General features: G+C 44.6%; 1 protein-coding gene across 2 annotated transcripts; it reads left to right on the forward strand.

Annotated features, from left to right (window-relative positions):
* On the forward strand, positions 1–26,218 carry ppm1g (protein phosphatase, Mg2+/Mn2+ dependent, 1G). Of its 2 annotated transcripts, none has more exons than XM_007908560.2 (10): positions 1–371; positions 9,287–9,356; positions 11,425–11,510; positions 14,555–14,681; positions 17,449–17,960; positions 18,548–18,691; positions 20,806–21,040; positions 21,875–22,004; positions 24,154–24,256; positions 25,297–26,218. In XM_007908560.2, the coding sequence occupies exons 1-10, from the start codon at positions 261–263 to the stop codon at positions 25,474–25,476; spliced, it is 1,698 nt and encodes a 565-aa protein (XP_007906751.1). In that variant the 5' UTR covers positions 1–260; the 3' UTR covers positions 25,477–26,218. The 2 variants fall into 2 exon arrangements, with proteins under 2 accessions (XP_007906751.1, XP_007906750.1); XM_007908559.2 differs by having other exon boundaries at positions 2–371; positions 17,437–17,960.

The following is a 26,218-nucleotide window of genomic DNA, read 5'->3' on the forward strand; positions in this document are numbered from 1 at the left end:
GATCCCCTCCCCCCCCCTCTCCCGCTCCTCATGTCCCTCCGCGGCCTCGTGTCTCAGTGGCTGTGGTTGTGCGGTTGAGAGGCGCCTCTCTCTCTCTCCCTCCAGTTTCGCGTCGAATTCTCTCTCTCTCTCTCTCTTTCTCTCTCGTTCGGTGCCGCATTATCACTCTCTCGTTCAGTTGGGGTTGCGATCTCTTCCAACTCACCCCCTCTCACCCCCTCACCCCTCCCTCCCGATCCCCCCCGAAGAGAGCCACAGCAATGGGTGCCTACCTGTCGCAGCCCAACACGGTGAAGAACTCGAGCGAGCAATGCACCGAGCAGCTCAGCTTCGGGGTCTCGGCCATGCAGGGCTGGAGGGTGTCCATGGAGGTGAGTGGGGAGTGCATGGCGCTGGGTGGGGGTGGGGGGGGGGGTTAGGGAGAATTTGGTGGAGGTGGTGGGGGGGCTCTTGAGCACAAAAGATTGTAATAATCCTCGCAAGTTGTTGCATTTGATACAGCGCTTTATCATGTTTCACAGTAGGGACGTCTCAAAGCGCTTCGCGGGCTACGCCGTAACGCGCCTCGACTGTTATTTTGCGGGTGAGATTTTCGCGCAGGACGTCCGCGGGGTCTGTGCCAACACCCAACTGTTGGTCTGCACAACTCCCTTTGGTGCGGCTCGGTAGGGCGGAGGTGCCGCACGCAAAGTATCGAGAGATTATTTGGAAGCTGAAGAATCGGATGTAAATGTTTGGCAGAGAATGGCCCCCAGCTTCGCAGTTCCACACGCCCGTCTGCCTCACGCTTGCTTGTCTGTCGGTTTTCTCTCGCGGAGCCCAGAGTGCACAGAGTTACTAACGGTAATGCTATTGCTACCCTGTAGTTTCAGCACGATGGAGGTGAATGAGTGGATACGTGTCAGAGAATTGCACAATGGTTTCAGTTCGTCTCATAAATGCGCAAGTCTGAGATTAAATGGTATATGGACTCGTGCAGTGAGTATTTTGGATGAATTATCCGGTCCATACTGGGTAATTGCCATGAATTTAATTGCAGGTGTCATTGTACCATTAAGTGAAGTTCTATTTATGGTTTTCTTTGGTACAGAGAATGACTGGAATTTGAAGATGGTGCAAGAATCTCTTAAAAAGGCCGAGACTTTGAGGTTTTGATAATTGCGACTGACCATTGCTGGGAGGTTTATTTTAAGAGTAAATTATGTAAAACAGGGGGCAAGGCGGAGGGATTGAGGAAATGTGTTCAAAAGTTTTGGGGATAGTGGCTGAAATTTGCAGCGCGGCCTCCAATGGTGGAGCGGAGGTTGTGAGGGACCAGCAGGATGCCGGTGCCAGTTCAGCGGACACCTCAGATGGTAGATTGGGGAGTGAGGAGTTAGAGAGGTGCCAGAAAGTGAATGGATTTGAACACGAATGCGAGGATTCTGGTACTAAGTCAAGGTCTATTTGAGTTCTGCAAGTATCCTAATTCAGATCTTGCTTTCGTGGTCCAACACCTTCCTTGCTGGCTTTTAAGGTAACCAGGCATACCAACATTGACTCTTTTAGATTGTTTGAATTCTGCAAGAAGAAAAGGCTTATTCGCTATCTTCTGTTCCCTGGGATTCAAGCCATTACAATGCTGGGATCGGCACTTTTCAGAAATGACAGGATAGGCTTTGCGAGTATACTTAGCTGGAAATTCTGGCTGGACTGAATCTTCCTCCCTATTGGTCTGGCCAGCCGGGGTTAAAGTGTATATCCTATGCCGTCTAGTTGGTGTGATATTGTATTCTTGTGAAGGTAAAGCAGAGCTCCTTGGAGCTGGGTTGATGTGCTTAGCAGAACAGGATATAGTAATCAAGTCAATCCTCTGGCATTCACTGGGATTTTACCTTGCAAGCAAAACCTTTATGGGTTGGGTGGTGCCAGCTAGACAGGCAGCAAGAGACTTGCCAGACAATGCTCACAATGGCAAGCTATATGTGTTTTGCTAGTTAAACCAGTTAATTTAAACTTTACAGCACAATCCGGGATCCCTAAGCCTGGGCTTTTGTCAAACTTCACTTAATATCCTTCAGAATTTGGTAAGCAGTTTGAGTCCATGAGGAGAGAGTACATTCCATTCAAGGCAAAAGATAATTTAGGTGGCATATATGGAACTCTTGTTTGGATGCTCTTAATCAAAGCAAGACACCTAACCAAAAGATAGTTGGTATAATATACACACGCTAATAACAAATGTAGTTACCATGGCTCCATGGCTAGCATTTCATTACTGACAGATTTACATTAAGTTCATGGAATGTATATGGTATTTTTATAATGGGATGATAAGTACAGGTCAACCTAATAAGTATGAGTTGTATGAGTAGAGCCATGTCTGTAGTAAACTGTCAGAAACAACCCGTAGAAATCTTTGTACGAAAAACTGAACCTAGAGTCCATCTGCTTATTGGATGCAAAAATATATGAAGTATCTTGAGACATTTTGACACTAATAGACCCTATTATCAAATGCAAGGATTATAAAATATTTTGACTGTGAAAAGTATTCCATGCGACCACGTCTTTTGACAAGTATCAGTTCCGAGTTTACAAAGCTTTTTTGAAAAACAACTTGCACTTATATAGCGCCCTCCACGTGGGGTCGTGTCTCAGAGCCCTTAACAGTGGAGTTAAGCGGAGGGATTGAAGTAGAGTAACTGTGTCATACATAACTTTTTTTTCACAAATATTTATCATGTTAGTTGCATTGCTGCTGATGTCCCTCTGAGACACACGCATCATATTGACCATTGTACAGCAGTGACGCTGTGTCTAATGCACTATTCAAAATTGCTAACCACTGGGTGGCTGAGCGAGATGGACCAATGGTCTACCACTGTCTGAAACTGTAGTTGTAAAGATGCTTGACGAAACAATATGTTTTTGTGACGCTTTAATTTTTTAAAGTAAAAGGTATTTTCATTTGCACTAGTTTCAGCTCTCGCCCTCACATTGTCGCATCTTATAGCGCCACCAGAAAATGTGCTCTTGGGGCATGTGCTTGTGCTGCTCTGTGAGCACCAGAGGGCGACTCTCCCGTGGTTTGGAGGTACACACTGGGCAAACGTCTGATCTCTTCATTCAAAGCCTTTCAAAATACCTGATCCCAAAAAGCTCCTGTCCCATGCAATATCCCTTTGCAAGTGAGTGACCTGAGTTCATTCCAGGCAGGGAGAAACCTTGGGCAAGTTTCCTTACTCCACACAGAGTCTAATAATAATCCCTCCAAAACCAAAAATGAATTGGTCATTTTCAATCTACGACTGTTTGTGGGACATTGCTGTGCGCAATTGGCTGCCGCGTTCGCCCACAAATATACAGTCAATTCACTTTACAGACGTGAAAAGCGCTATATCAAATGCAAGGATTGTTATTATTATATCCCCAGTTATAGACTTTATGACATTTTCTCATTGTCCAAGTTGAGCTGATGTTAGGTTGGGCACGTGTTGCCTTTCAGAGAAAAATTGCATTGAGGTGAGAAACTATTTTTTGTGTTGTGCAGTTTTTGGTGTAATCTTTTCTGTAGCCTAAATTGCAGAAATTGAGGAAAAGTAATTGCAGCAATTTTGAGCCTGTCAATCGAGGTAAACATTCAAGCAGTGTGGAACCACAGCCCAATGGAAGGTTTGTGTGAAATCCAATCAACTCTGCATAAAGCGATCTAAAGCTGCGCAAGAAAGGATTTGTATGATACTGGAACAAGCATTGCATTCAGAAATGAAACAGGTCTTTGGTCTAATTGCCCCATCTCCCCTCTGTCTTTGTAAAGCTTGTTGAGATATTGTCTCCGTAGGGAAAGGTACTATATTAGTGCAAATTATTTTTCGTCTGTTATATTACTCAGGTCCTCCACGTTCTCTGGTGGCTTTCACGAACAATGTCCCTTTTCTCTGGAACTCTATCCTCAAATCTCGTCACCTTACACCTGTTTTCCCACCTTGAAAACCTGCTTAAAACCTGTTAACCATGATCCTGAAACAACCTTTTCTTCAGCCCCGCTCAATGATCCATGTTTTTGTAAAGTGCTTTGAGTAGTTAACCAACTAGAGGCTATTTAATCAATACAAGAATCGCTGCCTTTTACATAGCGCCTTATCAGGTTGAAACATCACAATGCACTTCAGTTTTTCTGTCAAATTGCGACAGGGCTGCATTTCTAGTGAGATTTGGATTGAAATTTGGCTGCAAATTTGCACACAGCAATGTTCTGCAGAAAGCCATGAAGAAAGTGATCATTTTTTCTTCAATCTTGGGGATTTGTTGGCCAGGATTTCAGAAGAAACTCCCTAAATTAAAGAATTTCCCACTTTTTTTTCACCAGTGTTTTACGAGAAAAAGGAGGGAACATCCTGCTGAATAGGCTCGTCTGTCTGAATGAGGGCCATGAGGGGTGTTTGTTTTCCACTCATTCACCATCATCAGCACCTTTGCAACCACACTTCCCCCGTTTACATTGTGGCTGGATACGAATCTGGTGAAAGGGGGGTAGGTAAACGTGGAGACAGAAGGCGTTGAATCTGCTCTCCGAGCCAGGGACATAGAAAGATTTTTTTCTAAAAGCAAAGGTTATTCCGCTCTTGCTCAGGCTTTGTGTATTATATTCCGGTAAAAAGGATAGTTACATTTTGTTTGCTTTGACAGGTGAAATCAGATGTTGGGGAGTTGAATCTCTCTTATAATAATCCTTGCATCTGATATAGTACCTTTTCACATCTTCGAGACTTTCTCAAAGTGCTTCACAGAATGTACTGTAAAGTGAATTGACTATATTTTGTGGACAATATTTTTCTTGACTAAAATCAATGTTTTTAAGTGTGAAGTCAGACATCTCATCAGCCAATGCATCATCATTCACTGTGGAATCCCAAACTAGACGAGTTCTGTAAGACTAGTGTAGTTCTCAGTTTTCCCAGAGTAAAATATTCTCCTTACAATCCCAATGGTGAAGATGGGAAGATTTGCTAACAATCTTCAGCAGTTTCTTAACAAGCCTTGTTCAGAGAATGTTACTGCACAGAAATGGGTCATTTGGCTCATTACATTTGCTCTGGTGTTTTCTCCAATCTTAAACCCTTTCTCCTTGTCACTTCTTAACCTTTAATAACTTGGCTAACAACCTCCCTGATGAAATTGGTCGCTCACTCCATGGCCACTTGTGGGAAATTGCTGGCTTGGCCCCGGGATCTGTTCTGTGAAGTCCTCTGAGACGCCATCTGGCGTGGAGGGCACTATATAAATCCAAGTTGTTGTTGGGTGCAAATTGCCTTCTCCGTTCACTCGCGCAACAAACGCAACCGCACCAATTCACAGTGTATCCTGTGAAGGTCTTTGGGATGCCTCGATGATGTGATAAGACGCGATATCGCATGCAAGGATTATTATTACAATATTCCTCTTTCAGGAATATTTGTTTCCTTTTTAAAAGAATCCACAGCTTCTGTCATAGTGTTGAGAGAAGACAAACTGTTTAAGATGTGCATTTAACCGAAAACTTTCATTGACATCATCTTGAAGATTAGTTTTTCATCTCCAGACTACAGGATAAGATCTGGAATGGGATTTTTGCATTGGAAAGTACACTTTGTTAATCGGAACAACTGACTTTCATATTTAAGCCATGTTGGCTCTATATTTGAAGCTTTTACAATTTGTTAGCCATAACTGTTTTAAGATAGCTCGGCCTTTTGCACGTTGTGAGTGATTTGAGAAGCACTGCTGAAGTGGTTGGATTGGGGGGCCTGGATGTGATGACTAATGTTTATTCAGTTGTCTCAGAATCTCATAAGAAAAACAAATAAATCTTTAAAATTTATTTTTCAGTAACAAAATAAAAACCTAAAAAATAATGCCCAGATTGTCCAGAAGTGGGTTAAGTTCAGGACTCGAATCTTACAAAGTCTGTACCTAATTTTAATTTTATCCCCAAAAAGGAATGTATTTTGCTATACAGGACTATCATGTTTAGTGCAATGGTTGCAGCACTCGCCTCGCAAGTGAGAGAACGCGGGTTCGATTCCCAGACAGGGCAAAACTTAAGGCAAGTTTCCTTAATCCACACGCCTCTCTCTGTTTACCTCGCAGTAAGAAGGAATCCGGTTATTAGTCGATTAGCTGATCCCTTCAAAAAAAAAAAAAATTCATTCAATCCAGGAATGTTTGTGGGACATTGATGTGTGCAATTGGCTTTCTGCATTTCGCCCACAGTCAATTCATTTTACAGTATATTCTGTGAAGCACTGTGAGACATCTCAATGACGTGATAAGGCACTATATAAAATGCAAGGGTTATTATTGCGTGCAATGAATATGCAACTGGTTGACCAGAAGAGCCCAGAGGGTGGTAGTAGAGGGAATTTCATCAGACTGGGAAATGTTTTTATAAATGATCTGGAGTCGCAAAGCATAGTGGCTAAATTTGCAGATGACACCAAGCTAATCAAGGTTGAACAAGATAGGTTACAGGAGGATTTGAACATACTTTGGTAAATGGGCAGGTCGGTGGCAGATGAAATTCAATGTGGAGAAATATACTTTGCATGAGTACAAACAATCCTGGAAGTGACTATTATTTGAACAGAAGGAAAATAATATGTATGGAAAATGAAAAGGTCCTGGGGGGCGTCCTGGTAGACAATAAATTGAAGCTCTCCCAGCAACACTCTGTGGCAATAAGTAAAGCAAACCAGTTGTTGGGATGTATCAAGAGATCAATAGCAGCCGAGATAGTGGGATAATCCTGCCACTGTATAAATCATTGGTGAGAGTTAGAGACTGTGTACAGTTCTGGTCACCGCACTACAAAATGGATAATGCAGAAGTCGAAGATACAGAGGAGGGCAACTAAAGTGATTGAGAGAATGGAATGAGGAGTGACTCAGAAAATTGGGTATGTTCACACTGGAAAAGAGAAGATTGAGAGGTGACGTGATTGCTGTCTTTTAGATTCTAAAGGGGTAAAACAATATAGATCATGGCGGGCTGTTTCACCTTGTCCAAAATCGTAGAACCAGAGGTCACGGCCTGCGATTGAAGGGGGTAAATTCAGAACAAATCTACGCAAACACTAATTCAGTGAGCAAATAGTGAACCTGTGGATCATGCTCCCTTGGTTGAAGCAGGAAGTGTTGATTCTTTCAAACACAGATAAGAAATAACATTATTGGATAGAGTACATAGGTAGTTCGGGACATGTGTGCATGCAGCCGCCAGGGAGTTGGAAGGCAAACTAGATGGACCTTGATCTTTTTTCGACTAGCATTTCCTATGTTCTTATTAATTACACATATACACAAAGCAAAATGCTGGAAATTTTTATTGCACATTCATAATGTCTATTTGAATGTGAGGTGAGAGATGAGAACAGACTACAGGTCCCAAAATCAAAAGCAGAGTCTCAAATTTTGTGATTGGAGCCAAGGAGAGAACATTTTAAGTTGCTTGAGGTACCCAGAAGGAGAATGGTAAATTGAGCTGCGAGTGCATACGCTTTAATGTTTCAAGCTTGCCCTACAACAACAACAACAAGATTCCATTTATAAAGCGCCTTTCACGTCAGGAGGACGTCCCAAGGCGCTGCACAGTTGGGTCATGACCCGAGGAGGGGGAAATGGTCAGGGTGAGGGGAGGGAGCGAGGAGGGGGGAAATAGTCAGGGTGAGGGAAGGGAGGGAGCAAGGAGGGGGAAATGGTCAGGGTGAGGGGAGGGAAGGGAGGGAGCGAGGAGGGGGTAGAGAGTCGAGAGGGGAGCTGAAGGTACGGTCAAAGAGAAAGGTTTTGAGACCGGCCTTGAAGGAGGAAAGGGAGGAAGCGGCGAAGGCACTGGCGGATGGAGTTCCAGAGCCTCGGGGCTGAGAGGCTGAAGGCCCGACCACCGATGGTAGGGCGGTTGGGGCGGGGGATGTGGAGCAGACCAGAGCCAGTGGAACGGACTTTACGTTGGGACTTTAAACTTACATTCTTGGCTGACACTCCCATGGCAGTACAGGGGGTGGCCTTGCATTGTCGAATATGCCATTACTTCAGATAAGACTAAACCGTCTTAACTGTTTGAAAAGAGAAGTGAGTTTCTGCTGGTGACCTGCCAACATTGCTCCAGATAAAATTGATCATTCACTTCATGGCTGTTTGTGGCACATTCCTGTGCGCAAATTAGTTGTTGCGTTTGCCTGCAAAATACAGTTGTGAAAGGCTATTGCCTTCTGATATCACTCAATTTAAGCCAACTTGTTACTCATTGACTAGTGAATATGATCTCTTTCTATTTGCCTCATCATAATCAGTCATAACACTCAAAGTCACCATTAGATCTCTTAATATTCTATTGCTCCTCGGTGAAAACACTCCCGCCTTTTCAAGTCTCCACCTAACTGCAAACTTTTATCCCTTTGAAACATATCAAAGTCGTGATAAGGCGCTATGTCAAATTCAAGGATTATTATTATCATCCAAGTGAATTACTCTTGTACCCTCTGCACAGTCTATTCCCTTTTCCCATAAATGCAGTACTCCTGCTTCTCCTGGTGTCCTGCCTAACATTCCCCCATTCACTAAAATTGATAATTTACTTCTTGTGTAGTGCTTGTGACAGGCACAATAAGCAATGTAAGGATTATTATTATTTTCTTCCTGCTAGTTTAATGCAATTCATAATCCTTAAACTTTGCAATAAGCCTCTTAAACAGGAAATCCACATGCATTACCGATCAACTACTCTTGTTACCTGTACTTTATCTTATTTCCTTGCTTTTAGAAATCAATTAACTTAGTCTATTCACGCAAGTGTTTGCTAATTTGATCTCTTGTGATGGGCTCTAGAAATTTAGAATTTCTTTTATTCTTATTCTAGAATTTCTATAACTTATGTTTCGTTATCCAAGTGCGGGTTGAAACTGGTGGCCAGGATTAGTGCTAGACTCTTAAGGTGGTTAAGGGAAGAAAGAAGGGTGTCTAGTCTGGAAGGATGAGATTGAAAGGGCTGAAGAGCTTTCTTCAACCAAACCCATCTTGTGAAATTTATTGTTACCCTTCCTTTTCTTCCTCCTTGCCATTCCACACCACTCGATGAGAATTGTAGGATTTCACTCTAGAGCATTGCCTTGTAATTAAAACATGACTGCTCATTGCTGAAGGGTAAGATGATCATTAAATTTCAGTAACAATTGCCAGATGTCTTGTGTGTGTTTTTCACCTTGTTATAAATGAAATCACAAATAATATACTTGAATTGGTTGAAATGATTTCTGAATTCTTTCTTTCAGGATGCCCACAACTGTATCCCTGAATTGGATAGCGAAACGTCCATGTTTGCAGTTTATGATGGACATGGAGGTAAGCAGTATCAATCAACAACTTGCCTGGCTCAGCTGGTCGCACTCCTGCCTCTGAGTCAGAAAGTTGTGGTCCACGTCGGGACTTGTATAGTCGAAGCTAATGCTCCAATGCAGTGCTGGGGGTGTGTGCTGCATTGTTGGAGCTACTGTTCTTCAGATGAGTTATTAAACAGAGGCCTGTTCAAGTGGACGTTAAAGATCCTCTGGTACTCTTCAAAGCGTGTTTGCTGGTGTCCTGGCCAACAGTCCTCCGAATAAAATTGGTCATTTAGTTCTTGGCTGTTTGTGGGTCAAGCGCTTTACATTAAAATTCTGGGAAGTGCTTTGAGGCATCCTCCCAATATGAAAGGCGCTATACCAAATGCAAGGATTATTATAACCTTCATTTGTATGGAACCCTTTACATAGGCAAACGTCTCAGTATGCTTGAATCAACAACAACAAGATTCCATTTATTGAGCGCCTTTCACGTCGGGAGGACATCCCAAGACGCTGTACAGTTGGGTCAGGACCCGAGCAAGGGGGAAATGGTCAGTGGGAGGGAAGGGAGGGAGCGAGGACGGGGTAGAGAGTCGAGAGAGGAGCTGAAGGCACGGTCAAAGAGAAAGGTCTTGAGACCGGCCTTGAAGGAGGAAAGGGGGGAAGCGGCGAAGGCACTGTGGGATGGAGTTCCAGAGCCTCGGGGCTGAGAGGCTGAAGGCCACCGATGGTAGGGCGGTTGGGGCGGGGAATGTGGAGCAGACCGGAGCCAGAGGAACGGAGGGTACGGGCAGGTAGGTGGGGGGATAGTAGGTCGGGTCTTATTCACACAATATTTTATTCTCTGATAACTTACAGTGGTAAAGTTTACTCGGCCAATAGGGATGAAAGAACTAAGTACTGGGAAGCTGTTGCATTGACAGATGTTGCTCTTCAAATTAGGCATTAAACCAAGGTCCTGGCTGACTGTTCTTCAAGGTGTGCATTGACGTGGAGCCAGTTTTCGCACAGCAATATCCCACAAACAGTCATGAAACGAGTGACCAATTGGGGAATTGTCGACCGATACGAGGGGGGGAGAAACTCCCTTCCTTTTTTGAGTATTTTTTCACCGTGTATTTAATCACACACATAAATTATCCTTCCTCATCTACCTGCTCAGTGTTCCCTATTGTTTGTGTGAAGCTCTTTCTTCAACACAGCTTTGAAACACTCAAAATGTTAGGTGATAAATCCTATTCTGTCTCCTTGTTACTAGTTGAGAAATAGTAGGATTCACATGAATGTTTGTGCTGTTTCTGGGCTGGTTTAGTTTCAGGTGAATGGTATAACGTTATAGAATGGAGTAACTGATACTGTTAATAAATCATCCCAACTGATGCCAACTAGTGTATCCTTAGCCCTCAATACGGAAGCTCGTGGAGTATAAGCACCAGTTGGATAGGTCATTCAATCCTAGCATTGAAAGGGCTGTTTCTGACTGTTACCTCCTGTGTAATTTTGTGGATCACTCTACATGAGATGCTCCTAAAGCCACCTTGGCCTTCTGGAACTCTCCCTTGCCCTGCACTGTACTATTTTGCTTTCAAATTCAATCTAAAACATATGTCTTTGATTGCAACTTCGATTACCTCCCTCCCATTGTACCTAACCCACTCTGCCCACCACTCCAAATTACAATTTTACATTTGTAAAGTGCCTTTAACGTCGGGAGGACGTCCCAAGGCGCTGAACCGTCAGAAATAAGGACCCAAGTGGGGGCTGGGAGTGTGGAGGGCAGAGAGTGTAGGAGGTTGGCCGAAGGCACAGTCGAAGAGGAGGATCTTGAGGCATGTCTTGAAGGAGGCAAGGGAGGGAGCGAGGTGAAGGGAATGTGGGATGGTGTTTCAGAGGGTGGGGGCTGAAGGCAAGACTGCCGAGAGTGGGCTGGGCCGGGGACATGCAGCAGGCCGGAGCCTGCTGAGTGGACAGGTTAAGTGGGTGAAAGGCACTTAGAAGTGTATGGGTATATTTCAATTACACAGCTCGCACTTCTAAGTAAATTGTATAAAATAAAGCAGGAGTCCTAAATCCATTGTTTCTTCCAGGTGAAGAGGTGGCACTATACTGTGCAAAATACCTGCCTGAAGTTATCAAGGCACAGCAAGCATATAAGAACGGAAAATTGCAGAAGGTACTATTAATATTCTGTTGTATTAGAATCACAAACCATAAGCGGAAGAGTGCCTATCGTGGAGTTCAGACAGGAATTGCTAAAGTCACCGTGGGACTTGGAGGTTTCTGGACGCATATGTTTATAGTTATCACTTTCTCTTAATTATTTTCCTCCCAATAATAATAATAATCCTTGCATTTGATATAGCGCTTTTCACGTCGGGAGGACGTCCCAAAGCGCTTCACAGAACACACTGTAAAGTGAATTGACTGTATATTTGTGGGCGAACGCGGCAGCCAATTGCGCACAATAGTCCTGATAATGGGAGGGGGGATGGGATGAAGATCATGGATTTTTGCTTTGGCCGTCATTCCAATTGAGATGGTCAGTCCAGGGCAGATTTGGTTGCTCAGTGTCGTTTTGTGCCTGGGTTTCAATCCAGTCAATTTGATGAGCCAAATGCCTTTGCTATGTCTTAATGGCTGTGTCAACTCTCGATTTGAGTTCTCACATGCTCTTCTTACCTGTCTAGCTCCACCACAACACGCTTCAGTGCATCCAGAGCTTTTCAGTCTAAATCCTCACCTGAACTCTGTGGCCCGAATTCTCACCTGCCCTAGATTATGTGCCAATCACCCCCTGCTCTCCCTCCGCGCCCCCCACTCCGCCCCACCCTTCCCAATCCTCACCAGGCTTCACGGGCTCTGTGTCCCAAGTAGATTGACTTGCAAGACCCTCATTCATTCAATCCACCATTCTCCTTGCTACACTACCTCTGAAGGCTTCTCCGATCCCAGTCTCCTGCTTTCTCCCCTGTTTCACAAACTTACCTGCACATACCTCCACAGCCAAGCTTTTAGCTGCTATGCCCCCACTCTCTGGAACTCCCTCTCTGCTTTCAAAAACTGCTTCTTCGACCTTGCCTTTGGTTCACCTTCCTCCAGTCCCTCCTCTCTTTCCCTCTTTTACCTTGCTCAGTAATACACACTGTCTCTATAAAGAGCTCTGAGGTTATCCTAAAACAACAACACCAAGATTGCATTTATAGAGCGCCTTTCATGTCGGGAGGACGTCCCAAGGCGCTGGAGCAATGTGTAGGTGTAAATTGGCAAACTCACATCACTGAGGCAGTGTGGTGTAGAGAGTGATAAATACTACACTGATTCAGTCGAGAGGCTGTTTTTTCTGAGGTTTAGGGTCAATTGATATGGAGAGAATAGAAGCAGCATTTCACTGCAATTCCCATTGCAAAGACATTTTTTTAAAAAAAGGCATTTATTGATTTGGGTCTGGAAACTAACCTTGTACTGTTGCATAGTTTAAGAAGAAATACTTCAAACTTTTTAACTGGAAAATAATCATCCCTTATTTTTTCCCCTTCCCAACAATTAAAAGGCTATTAAAATAATAATAATCCTTGCATTTGATATAGCGCCTTATTGCTAGACATCTCTAAGCGCTTCAGAATAAACTGTAAAGTGGATTGACTATATATTTTGTGGGCGAAACAAAGAACTGGAGAAAGCCATCAATGCAAGGCTGTTTGAGGGCCACCTTTTCTTCAGGTCTCATTAGTACATTATTTCCCAAGGATCTATCAGTTTTTAAACAACCTATTCTTCCTCTAGAGTCCTGTTTTCCCACAACCCTTAGTTGTGAAGAAATATTATCTAGTTTAACTCTTTAATTTAAAATAATCCATTGAACAGTTTCAATTTTGAAATTATGTGCCCTTCTTGTACCCTCTCTAAATCTCAAGGACTCTCCCTCTGTCTTTCTCATATTCTATATAACTTTCTATGACTATCAGAGGCAATAAACGAATTAGAAAGAGACAGAGCTAAGATGTTCAGGGAGTGAGAGACCATGGGAGATTCAGAGAGGGTGGGGAGAGAGAGAGACCATGGGGGATTCAGAGAGAGAGAGAGAGACACCATGGGAGTTTCAGAGAGAGAGAGAGAGAAAGACCATGGGAGATTCAGAGAGAGAGAGACCATGGGAGATTCAGAGAGAGAGAGAGAGAGACCATGGGAGATTCAGAGAGAGAGAGAGACCATGGGAGATTCAGAGAGAGAGAGAAAGACCATGGGAGATTCAGAGAGAGAGAGAAAGACCATGGGAGATTCAGAGAGAGAGAGAAAGACCATGGGAGATTCAGAGAGAAAGAGACCATGGGAGATTCAGAGAGAGAGAGAGACCATGGGAGATTCAGAGAGAGAGAGAGAGACCATGGGAGATTCAGAGAGAGAGAGAAAGACCATGGGAGATTCAGAGAGAAAGAGACCATGGGAGATTCAGAGAGAGAGAGACCATGGGAGATTCAGAGAGAGAGAGAGGGAGACCATGGGAGATTCAGAGAGAGAGAGAGAGACCATGGGAGATTCAGAGAGAGAGAGAGAGACCATGGGAGATTCAGAGAGAGAGAGACCATGGGAGATTCAGAGAGAGAGAGAAAGACCATGGGAGATTCAGAGAGAGAGAGAGACCATGGGAGATTCAGAGAGAGAGAGAGACCATGGGAGATTCAGAGAGAGAGAGAGACCATGGGAGATTCAGAGAGAGAGAGAAAGACCATGGGAGATTCAGAGAGAGAGAGAAAGACCATGGGAGATTCAGAGAGAGAGAGAGAGACCATGGGAGATTCAGAGAGAGAGAGAGAAAGACCATGGGAGATTCAGAGAGAGAGAAAGACCATGGGAGATTCAGAGAGAGAGAGACCATGGGAGATTCAGAGAGAGAGAGAAAGACCATGGGAGATTCAGAGAGAGAGAGACCATGGGAGATTCAGAGAGAGAGAGACCCTGGGAGATTCAGGAGGGAGGAGAGTTAGACCATGAGAGATTCAGAGATTGGGGAGAAAGGCTATATGTTGTTAAAGTGACAATATAACTGTCTGAAAAATAATTCAGCTTGCATTATAGCCAATTTGTATTCTTCACAATGTCCAATTATCTGCACGGTTTGCTTATTAAATCCGGTCCCATTTAGTGCGGATAATTGGCTCCTCTGTAGTCTGACACTTTAATTGAAAGATTTATTTTGCATGAATTGTTTGTTTGAAGGCTCTGGAGGAAGCGTTCCTGGCCATCGATAGCAAACTCACAGAGGAGATAGTCATCAAAGAACTGGCCCAGATTGCCGGCCGCCCTCAAGAGGAAGACGGTGAGAAAGTGGCTGATGAAGATGACGGTGAGTTAGACATGGTCTTAAATCTCGTGGTTGAGGTGATGGTGTTGGAATAATTTTGGGAGCGGGGGAGGCGTGAGCCGAGTGTCTTGACGTGCAGAAACCCATCACCATGCTTAGAAGAGTATCCAAACCAAACTGAGAATTCTAAGCATCTTATCTACATATGAAAATCCCAGAGGTAGATTGTTGGAATAGAATGTGCACTCTTTCCCTGGAAGGACACATCCTGTTTGATGATGATAATAATAATCTTTGCATTTGATATAGCACCTTACTACTTTGAGACGTCTCAAAGCGCTTCACAGAATATACTGTAAAGTGAATTAACTTATTTTGTGGGAAAAACGCAGCAGTCAATTGCGCACAGGAGTGTCCCACAAATAGTCGTGGATTGAAGTGACCCAATTTATTTTTTTGAGGGACTTATTACCCCCGGAAAAGTGATCCACCAATCGACTAACAACCGGGTTCCTACTTCCTGCTAGGTAAACGGAGACGTGTGGAGTAAGGAAACTTGCCCAACATTTCGCCCTGCCGGGAACCGAACCCAGGTCTCTCGCTTGCGAGGCAAGTTCTCTAACCACTGAGCTACAGAACTCCACTTATCTAATCCTGAAGAGTATTAGGCGTAGGTTGGCAAGAGTGTGAGTTGAGGTAACTGCTGGAGTCTAACCAGCTAAAACCACATAGTCTGCCATTGATACCGTTGTCTAGCGAGCTTTCACGCTGCTTGTCCAGCTAGGACCACGCTACCCATTGGGGCTTTGGGTTGCAAGGTTAACAGGAGCTGAGTGGAGGATTTGCAATCTTGAATAATCATTCATGTGATCGTTCATTGCGATCAGTTCAATTTCTATGGTAGATTATTAATTCATCGACCAAGATTTGTTACTAAATTGTTGCCAGAGATGAGCCGATACAGATCTCAAGAAAGATTGGCGAGGTTAGGGCTTTTTACCTTGAAGAGGAGATGCTGATAGAGGCGTTTAAAATTACCAAAAGTGTTTGATAAGGTAAACGTAAATAGTCTGTTACTGTTTTTGCTGAGTCTATAACCAGGGGGCAAAAATCTCTTGATAGTCTGATGGCCGCTAACCTGACAGAGAATTTGAGAGGAATTTTTTTTTAACCCAAAGTGGGTAATAATGTGAAACTCGCTGCAGGGAGCCATGGTTGAGGGAACAAAGCATCAATGCAGTTCTGGCACAGCATTGTTAGCATTGTCATGGTTCAGACTAGACAAACCCTGGGCAAGTCATGATCTTTCATGTCCAGGGTTTGTTTCAGCTGAAGCACAACATCGTCAACAATGCAGCAGAACCCACAGGACTGGAGGACTAGGTCAGCCTGCGAGCTCAATGACTTGACATTGGACTTTAATCCCTGTGAGGTGAGGGTAAAACCATCTGAGACACTCGAGACACCTAATCCAGCAATTTTTAAAGCATAAGCCTTCTGAGAGAGGGCAGACTAGTTTATATAGAGCTGTAAAACAAAATATTGGCCCTTTACTGCAGCTAATTATTTCTACCAGCTTGACGCGGGATTAAATAATAATAAAATAATAATCCTTGCGTTTAATATAGAACCTTATCACATCTACAAGACGAGAATATAATATAAAGTGAATTGACTATATTTTGTGGACCAAACATAGCAGCCAATTGTGCACAATAGGCAGTTGTGCTGGTTTTAAGGGCTGTTTCACCATCTGACTACAGAGGGCCATGTTTTAAACACTCCCAATGTTTCAAATGTAGTTAATGGTACATTGCTCTAGGTTGCTTTAAATAGTTATAAAAGGGGGAATTGTAATGAAATGTTTGAGTACTATGATTAAAACCGACTATGCAATTGCTCTTTAAATTGGGAACTGTGGGCGACAGTTGACAATTAAGCACGCGCGTCTTTCTCCAAGACCCAGAGTAATGTGGCAGCTTTGCCAACCCAACAATACGCGTCATTTGATAATTTTAGCTCAGTGGAATGTATTTATAATTTATAGATACGGTACTTGTCCATTCTTTAACATCCGGACTGGAGCCGAAGTCATGAGCAGAGTATCTGACTAAACTATTGAGGCTTTTTAAAAATCTTGTTCCACCCAAAGGACTTTTAACAATTGTGCGGTATAGTAAATATACCATGACACTGCCAGAAAAGAAGAGTTTATTCCAGTGTCGGAGCCAACAGTACTCTGTCACTGGGGGAAGGGAGTCATCCACTCAGCTCCTGTTAACCCTGTAAGCCAAAGCCCTAACGGGTAGGATGGGCCTAGCTGGACAAGCAGCGGGAAAGCTTGCCAGACAGTGCTCTCAATGGCAAGCTATGCTTAGACTCATGCAGTCACCCCATCGCACAATTTGGGTTCCCCAAGCCTTGGGTCTTGCCAACCTGCACCAGTAATGCACCAATACTGCACCAGAATTAGGTAAGCAGGATGGTCCCTCCAGGGAGAGAGTGCAAATCCATTCCAACTATCTATCTCTGGAATTTCTATGTGTAGGTGGGATACCTGAAATTCTCAGTTTGGTTTGAAGACTCTTAAGCACTGTTCTGGGTTTCCACATTTATCAGACACTTGGCTAACTTTTTTTAAAAAAAGTAGTCTGAAGCTGTTTTGATGCAATAAGGTGCTATAAAAATACAACAACACTTGTTGTTGTATAAAACATACAAGTTCTACTTTGGATCCTCACACCGTCACAAAGCAGATCACTAATGCCTTGTTGGGGTTTTTTTTTTGCCCCTTTAGTTGACAATGAAGAAGCTGCACTTTTACATGAAGAGGCCACAATGACCATTGAGGAGCTGCTCACCCGATACGGACAGAACCTGAACAGTGAGAAGCTGCACGCCAAGTGCAAGCCTGCCTCCGCCCTGAAGAAACCTCTTCCCAAAGGCACAGAGCGGAACAAAACTGAAAAGGACGTGAATGGCGAGGTGGAGAGTGCCGAAGCGAGCTCACACAAGCCTGAGAGCAAAAACGGGAAATCAGAGGAGGCGGCTGGCATCTCCTCCAGCTCGGATTGTGGACGTGCGGACGCTTCAGCGGGAGGTGGTGGGAGCAGCAGCATCGCTGAGTCTGCTTCGGGGAAAGAGCCAGCCAAACACAAGAGCGCCTCGGAGGAAGCCGTTGTGTCTTCATCCACAGCGGATGCCGGACCCTCGTGTTCCTCCTCCGCCAAGTCACAGCGAGCGGCCAAATCCATGTTCTTTGAAGACAGTGAGGATGAATCTGAAGAGGCGGAGGAGGAAGAGGAGGAGGACAGTGAAGAGGTACGAATTCTTCTGTTTTTCCTCTTGCCTACTGTTGAACCCAGTTATACCCATGGAGTCCTGTAGCGTAATGGTTAGAACACTCGCTGACCAGGGGTCAATTCCAGGGCAGGTCGAAACCTTGGGCAAGATTCCTTACTCCACACGTCTCTGTTTACCTAGCAGTGATTAGGAACCCCTCCTTGGGTCTCCGCCTGATGTAAAAGATGCTATATAAATGTCATTTGTTGTTGCTGTTAATTAACCCGGTTATTAATCGATTGGCGGATCCTTTCTGGGGGACAATAATCCCTTCAAAAAAAAAATTTGGTCATTCACTCCACAGCTATTTGTGGGGTACTGCTGTATGCAACTGAGTGTGCAGTTAATTCACTTTACAGAATCTTCTGTGAAGCACTTTGGGATGTCTCAACGACATAAGGCGCTTTATCGAATGCAAGGATTATTATTTTTAACAGGATTAAAAGTTTTTCTGCTGTGTCCAGGAATTCTTTGATAACACTTGTACACAGTACACATCTGCTGATGGCAACAGAGGCACTTTAAGATGATTGTTGCAGTAAGTTTGTTAAACCTTTCCTTGGCAGGCGGGCAGTGGTGAAGAGGAGTACAGCACTGATGGCGAAGAGGAGGAGGAGGAAGAGGAGGCGGAGGATGAGCAAGAGGAAGACAGTGATGACGCAGAGGAAGAGGATGAGATTATGTTACCTGGAATGGACGGTAAAGAAGAGGTAAGCACAGCTTCCCGGTAAATCAGCGAAGAGCTTACAGTTAGACCAGGGGCCAGAGTGAGATTCACTGCCAGACACATTTCAAATTTGTCAACTTGTAACTCTTGTTCTTAAGTCGGAAGGTTGTGGTTCAAAGCTCTGCATTGAGACTCGAGTTCAGTCCAACCAGTGCTTCAGTGCTGTGGGGAAGTGCTGTATTGGTAGAGTCCATTGGGTGAGATTTCACAAAAGGTAGTGGAAATCTGGAACTCTTCCCCCCAAAATGCTGTGCATTCAGGATTCAATCATATTTCCAAGACTGAGGTGGATAGATTTTTTAGGTCAGGGTATCAAGGGACATGGGGCAAACGTGGACAATTGGAATTGAGGTACAGAACAGGCTTGAGGGGCTGAATGTTCCTATGAGACGTTAAACCAACATTAAGCTGATTGTGGCACTATTTGAAAAGAGAAGGGGTTTCTCTCAGTGTCCTGGCCAACAATTCTGCAGGTATAAAATTGGTCATTCCCCTTATGACTGTTTTGCTGTGCGCCAATTGCCTTCTCCTTTCACCTACAGACAAAATTCCCTTTGAGAGATTTGGACGCACTAGGCAATTTTCATTTGGAAGGGATATTATTAGATTCTTTCTCTCCCCCCATTTCTATTTTCTTTTGAAGCTGTTTCTCCTGTCTCTGGCAGCTCTCCAGCATTTGCCTTTCACTCCGAGCAAGTGTTTTAAGTGTTAGCCCAGCAGCAACGGCAGCTGGCTTTTATACAGTGTCCTTTGTATGGCATTCATTCTCAGAGAGCTTAACAATGGCCATTTAGTTTGTCGAGTCTGTCCTACATCTGAAAGACTAGAAATTTGGATCCACTCTGCTACCTTTTTATAGTTTCTTTTTTCAAATACTTAACAATAATAATCCTTGTGTTTGATATAACAACAACGCAACAACAAAATTACATTTGTAGAGCGCCTTTCACGTCGGGGGGGACGTCCCAAGGCCCTGAAATGGCCTCCAGCCTCTTATCACGTGGTGAGACATCTCAAAGATATCTGTAAAGTTGATTGACTATATTTTGTAGGAGAAACGCAGCAGTCAATTGCGCACAGGAATGTCCCACAAACAACCATGGAGTGAGTGACCAATTTTATTTGGGGGATTATTGACCACGACACCGGGGGAGAGAAACTTCTCTTTTCAAATAGCACCGCGGGATCTCTAACATCCTCCGGAACAGGCAGACGGGACCCGAGTTTTACATCTCATACAAAGGAGGACACCTCTCACAATGCAACACCTTAGTGTCACCTTAGATTATGTGATTACAAACCCCAATGTTGGGCTGGAACATACAATCTTCGGACTGAAACAAGAATGGCACACTGAGCCAGGCTGACACACAATCCAGTTCCCTTATAAAGCTATTATGCATCCAGTTTCTAAGGCAGTGAGTATTGGAAGGTGGTTTGAATGGCGGGTGTTAAGAGAGCATTGTGTGTTGCCGCTGTGCCCTGCTATCCTGTGTGAAGTACACGATATAAGTTAATTTTGTTGAATATTGAGGGCGTTTGTTTTGTTGGATGCTGTTGGTTTGCACCTGTCTGCAGCTTCCAGGAGAGGGCAGTAGGTCCATGGATGTTTCTCCTGCCCCTTACACAGGGTTTGATCACCCTGCGTTAGCTCTTGATCACAGTGGAGGCAAGTGGTTAGAGCACTCGCCTGGCACGCAAGAGGACCTGGGTTTGATTCCCAGGAAGGCCGAACCGTTAGGCAAATTTCCTTTACTCCACATGCCTCTGTTTACTGAGCAGTAAGTAGGAACCCGGTTATTAGTTGATTGGCGGATCACTTTTCCGGGGGTAATAATCCCTTTTTTTTAAAAAAAGTAATAATGATTTGGTCACTCAATCTATGGCTGTTGTGGGGCATTGCTGTGCGCAATTGGCTGCTGCATTTTGCCCACAAATTATACAGTCAATTCACTTCACTGTACGTTCTGTGAAGCCCTTTGAGGCGCTATATCAAATGCAAGAATTATTTTTATGTGGGAATGTATGTGCAAACAATTGGCCGATTCATTGTGGCTGTTGTTGAAACTGGATGATTGAAGCGTGTGTAATTTGCAGCCTGGCTCTGACAGTGGTACCACAGCCGTGGTGGCCCTTATCCGGGGGAAGCAGCTGATCGTGGCCAATGCCGGAGATTCCCGCTGTGTAGTTTCGGAGCACGGCAAAGCCATCGACATGTCGTATGACCACAAACCGGAAGATGAAGTGGAACTGGCGAGGATCAAGAACGCCGGCGGGAAAGTTACCTTGGACGGCAGAGTCAATGGAGGACTCAACCTCTCGCGGGCAATAGGTAATGATTGAGGCTCTGCTGGAATGTTGGCCAGTTCAGGCAAGCACAGGGAGAACACACAAACCTGTCCCTGCGTGAAACATGGCTGCTGATCATTGCTTCCAGGCTGTAAATTTGCACTGACATCACTTTCTGCACAATATACACATTAATGAGCACAGTTTACTTCTCGCCCTCCTTTGTGATCCAGTTTTTTTTCTCTCTCATGATGTTATAGAGTAAAGAACAGAGATGATCTTTTAGTGAGACAACAGTGGCTTGCATTATGGCCTATTACAGTCCGTGCTGGATCATAGACAGCTGCCATGCAGTTGAGAGAATCTCTTATGCTGTGAAATGTCAGTCAGGCTGATGCCAAATTTTTCTTGTTGACCCATCAGAGGATGATAGAAATACAGAAATGAGCCATGGTGAAAGCCACAATGCAGCATACCCCAGGCACTGATGGAGTATCAGCATAGGAGGTTGTGAGTTCAAGCCCCATGTCAGGACATCTGAGTACCAATCCGAACATGGGGTTTGAACCCACACCCTTCTGACTCCGTGGTGAGAGTGCATGAAATGTGTCAGGGTGACAATAGACTGGCAATGACAGAGAAGAGTGATGTAATGCTTTCAGACGTCTCAATGACATAAGGCACTATATCAAATGCAAGGATTATTTTGTCTCAAGTACTGACAGGTGGCTTCATTTCCTGCCAGGGTAAGCCTGTGCTTATGCTACATTCATATCATAATATGTAACGTTTTATTGGATAGAAGTACACACGGGCCTGTTGCCTGTCAGGCCAAAACACATTTAATGCCTTACCTGAAGCTTGGCTCTTCCCTCAGGGGATCACTTCTACAAGAGAAATAAGACCCTTCCTGCGGAAGAGCAGATGATCTCTGCGCTGCCTGATCTCAAAGTGCTGTCCTTAAACAACGACCATGAGTTCATGGTGATTGCATGCGACGGTATATGGTAAGTGATGGCGTGAACGGTATTGGTTATCAGAAAACAGCACTTCCTGGTTGCCACGGCTGTTGTGGAGGGATTTAAAGATATCCGTCACATTTATAGAGATCCTTTGATGTAATGCAAAGTGTCCAAAGGTATTATCGACTGAGGTGGATTATAAATGAAGTCAATGTTCTGTGGCACCAGCAACATTCTTCAACTAATCTTGAGAAATGGATTCTGTTGAGAGACGCATCATCTTGGAGCCAGCTCAGCTTCAAGGAGAGCATATTTGCCTTCTCTCTCTCCTCTCAACCTGCCCCCCCCCCCCCCACCACCCAAGGGATGGTAATTGTAATATGATGAGAATGTAGTCTGGCAGTAGAAGTGGCTGTGCATTTGTGGAAAGGACCTGTCCCTGGGGTTTGTTTATTCCTGGGAGAAACCTTAGGCTAGTTTTATTACTCCACATGCCTCTAAGAGTGGAGTGAGATTTTCATTTAAGTCTTTTGTTGGGGGGATATTGAGCTGCTGCTGGAGTGTGCAGCTAGTGTACAATTGAAGTTCTTAGTTTGAGGGGTTTAATCACACTCTGTAGAATTACCACAATCTGAATGTTGCCCAGGTTTGTGCACAGTGGAATTTCCTGTTAATTCAGTGAGGTTTGCCTGAATTTGACTCAGTCATTATTCTCAGTGTGACTGTCAGTAATCTGCACTGACTGACTTGACATGAATGAAGGAATCTTATTGAATTTTCATGGGCTGCTGGAAAGCATTAAAACAAGTGTTGTTTCAGTGCACGTTACACATCCCCTCCTCACCCAATGTAACTACAATGTAAACTCATTTATATCCTCCACTTGTATAACACCCTTCACCTCAAACCTGTACAGCACCTTTCAAAACCACACAAACATACCATTGAGAGCACTGCCTGGCAAGCTTTCCCACTGCTTGGCTAACAATAAAATTACATTTGTATAGCGCCTTTCACATTGTGGGTCCCAAGGCGCTGGACAATCAGTTCGGACCCGAGCTGGAGGTCGGGATCAGAGAATGTGGAGGGCAGGGAGGGAGGAGAGTCACCGAAGACACAGTCGAAGAGGAAAGTCTTGAGATGGGACTTGAAGGGGGAGAGGTGGATGGACTGTGGGATGGAGTTCCTGAGGGTGGGGGCTGAGTGACAGAAGGCCTACCCACTAGTGGTGGGGTGAATCAGGCGGGGAATGTGAAGCGGGCTGGAGCCCGCTGAGCAGAGGACGTGGTTGGTAGGGTGTTAGGAGGTCGCAGAGGTAGGGGGGAGCAAGGTCATGGAGGGTTTTGAAGGTGAAGACAAGCATCTTGAACTGTATCCTCTGTGTGATGGGAAGCCGGTGGAGTCAGGCGAGGAGGGGGGGTGATAGGGTCATGGAGCCTGGTGTGGGAGAGGACACGGGCTGCAGAGTTCTGGATGATCTGCTGCCTATGGAGGGAGGAGTTCGGGAGGATGTCAAGCAGGGAGTTTGCGTAGTCGAGTCTGGATTATGAATGTATGTATGAGGGTTTTGGTGGCCCGCAGCGTTGAGACTGGCGGAGACGGGCAATGTTGCGGCGGTGGGTGCAGGCAGAGCGGGTTATGGCCATGGATATGGGATTGAAAAGATAGTTGGATTACTTTAATAAATTTGGACTATGGCTTGTAGGGTTAACAGGAGCTGATTTGGAAAAATCTTTGCCCACAATGTTTGGTCAGGCCCTCCAAATCCTGCCAGTGAGCCAGACTGGCTGGTCTGTCATCAGCAGTGCCCTGCACTGGCTACCTCGGGGACTCAGCTCCAAATACCACCATAAGGGATAGAGTGAATTCCAGAATTGCATTATCAGGCAGTTCAGCCCCAAAGAGATTATATGCCTTCACCTTCATCTTTCTCTCTCCCCCAAAAGGATAGGGTGGATGGTGATGAAGCCTGGCGAGATGAAGTGGGGGGTGGGGGAGAGAGAGACTATTGATGATAGGGAAGAGGGGTGTAGAAATTGGCAGGGAATGTGGAGCCTTGGGAAGATAATAATAATCCTTGCATTTAATAGCACAGCTTTGGAGTGTCAGCTCAAAGTTGTGGGGATTGCACCCACAACCTTCTGAACAGGAGACCAGAGGGCCTAATTCTGTCTAATCTGGATTGTCTTCTCAGGAATGTCATGAGTAGCCAAGAGGTGGTTGACTTCATTAGTGAACGGATCAACAAGAAGGATGAGAATGGAGACCTGCGGTCACTTCCTTCCATATCTGAAGAGGTAAGGTTCAGGTTTTCCTCATATTGCTGCTCACATACCGGCTTTACTAAGTCAGGTCTTCTGAATACCTTCAACCTCGCCGCTCCAGAATTGGCAGCCACCCCCTTATTTTGATGCATCTTAAATTGATGCCTCTCGTTACTGGCTCACTGACCAGTGGGAATACAGAGGTTTCCCCTCTTGATTTATCAAAACCCTTCAGAATATTGATCTGCAAACTATATCCAACCATAGAAATTTACAGCCCAGAAGCTCACCATCTGTTACGGCTTTTTTAAATCCTTCAAGTCCCATTTACCTACTCTCTTCATCTCCCACCCTGCCATCTGCTGAACCCCATACTCATGTAGTTTACACTTTTTTTTAGATATCGCCTAATTCCCTTTTGAAAGCTGATATAGATTCAGCCTCAACCAAGGTTCCCGGCAGGACATTCCATGCCCTAACCACTCTGAGTGTGTGACAACATTCTCCTAACCTTCCCGTCTGCTCGTTTACTAACTCTCTTAAATTAATACCCTCTGGTCACTGACTCAACAACCAGTGGGAATAATTTCTTCTTATTGACTATGTTATCGCAACCAGTTTAAAGATCTTGATCAGGTCACCCCTCAACTGTCTTTGTTCCAGCATAAAGCCCCAGTTCCTCCAGTCTCTGCTCATAGACCAATGCAGTACCAACATGCGCCTCTTCTAAGTTTCAGTACAATTCTTGTTCTAACCATTCGTTAGCAAATGTCACTTTCCTGAGGCAACCAATAAATGCTGTGTCATTACACGTGACCTCTAAATGTATACATCATTGGGATTGAATATTGGGAGGGGGGGTGGGGTTAAAGAGTGGAGGTGGGTTAAAAAGTAACTCAGAAATATCTGACTTCTACTGAGCCTATCTGTGAGTTAGTTGGGCTTCTATCATCATTCAGAATCTTTACATGCATGAGCAGTAACCAGTCGAGCCTGTTTCCCTGCAGTCTTAACATTCCGAGTTTGGTCTGTGACTCCTGTTTAACTAACTGGCTGTCTTCCTGCCCTGACAGCTCCTGGACCAGTGCTTGGCCCCAGATACGTCTGGTGATGGAACTGGCTGTGACAACATGACGTGCATTATCATCACTTTTAAACCACGGGCCACCAAGAGCCGGCCCGACTCCCACAAACGGAAACAGCCCGACTCGACAGAGGAGACCGACAACGGGAAGAGAACAAAGACTGAATGATGAACCGCACGGGGTGGGGGTAGGGAGAGAGATAGAGGAATCCGCTGGAGCTCCACAATGGGGTGTAATTAATGAACTCTGTTTTTTTTAGAAAAAAGCAACAAAAATGCTGAAAATTGTATAAAAAAAATAAATCTGAAGTATTGTACAACGTAGCCTTTAAGCTTGAGGCTCTAGGTTACTGTGTGTGTGTGTATGTGTGTGAGTGAGACGCACCACTGACGGCAGTCCTTTCCAAGAATCCTGTTGTGAGTTCACCCCTGAAGACAACACTGAATGTTTTGGTGGTGGGTTTGGGAGGGGAAGAGGGAGGGAGGAATCATTCGTTGGTCGGGTGCAAAGATCCTGTTTTTTTTGTTGTCATAGGTTTTGAAACAGAAAGTGCTTTTGATTCACTCAGCAAAACTGGAAACTGCTGAAGACAGTCATGGGGGGCCTTTTGCTCATTTGTTTGGGGGGGGATTCGGGTGGGTGGGTTGGAGGGGAGGAAAGAGTTTCATTCACTCCGAACGGTTTAACAGTGAGCTGTTTATAACACAGTGCCATTTGTCTGTGCTTGAAGGTGGGAGAACCATATTTGCAATGCTTGTTACTGTCTTGTGCTTGTGTTGGGGGGGAGGGCTTGGGGCGAAGATTTGGAGGGGTGTATTTTCTCTTCCCCCACCTTGTCTCCAATGTGTTTGACTTTATTTTAAAACCAGGGAGCGTTAAAACCATTTTTGGAGGAATGTGAATTTGTAAA

This window comes from Callorhinchus milii, unplaced genomic scaffold, assembly GCF_018977255.1.
Source record: "Callorhinchus milii isolate IMCB2004 unplaced genomic scaffold, IMCB_Cmil_1.0 Scaffold3, whole genome shotgun sequence".
NCBI classification, from domain to species: Eukaryota; Metazoa; Chordata; class Chondrichthyes; order Chimaeriformes; family Callorhinchidae; genus Callorhinchus; species Callorhinchus milii.

Coding starts and splice junctions, on each gene's coding strand:
- ppm1g (XM_007908559.2), top strand. CDS start 261: ATGGGTGCCTACCTGTCGCAGCCCAACACGGTGAAGAACTCGAGCGAG. Junction 14,682..17,436: donor AGTGGCTGATGAAGATGACG/GTGAGTTAGACA, acceptor TTGCCCCTTTAG/TTGACAATGAAGAAGCTGCA. Junction 24,257..25,296: donor TTCCTTCCATATCTGAAGAG/GTAAGGTTCAGG, acceptor CTGCCCTGACAG/CTCCTGGACCAGTGCTTGGC.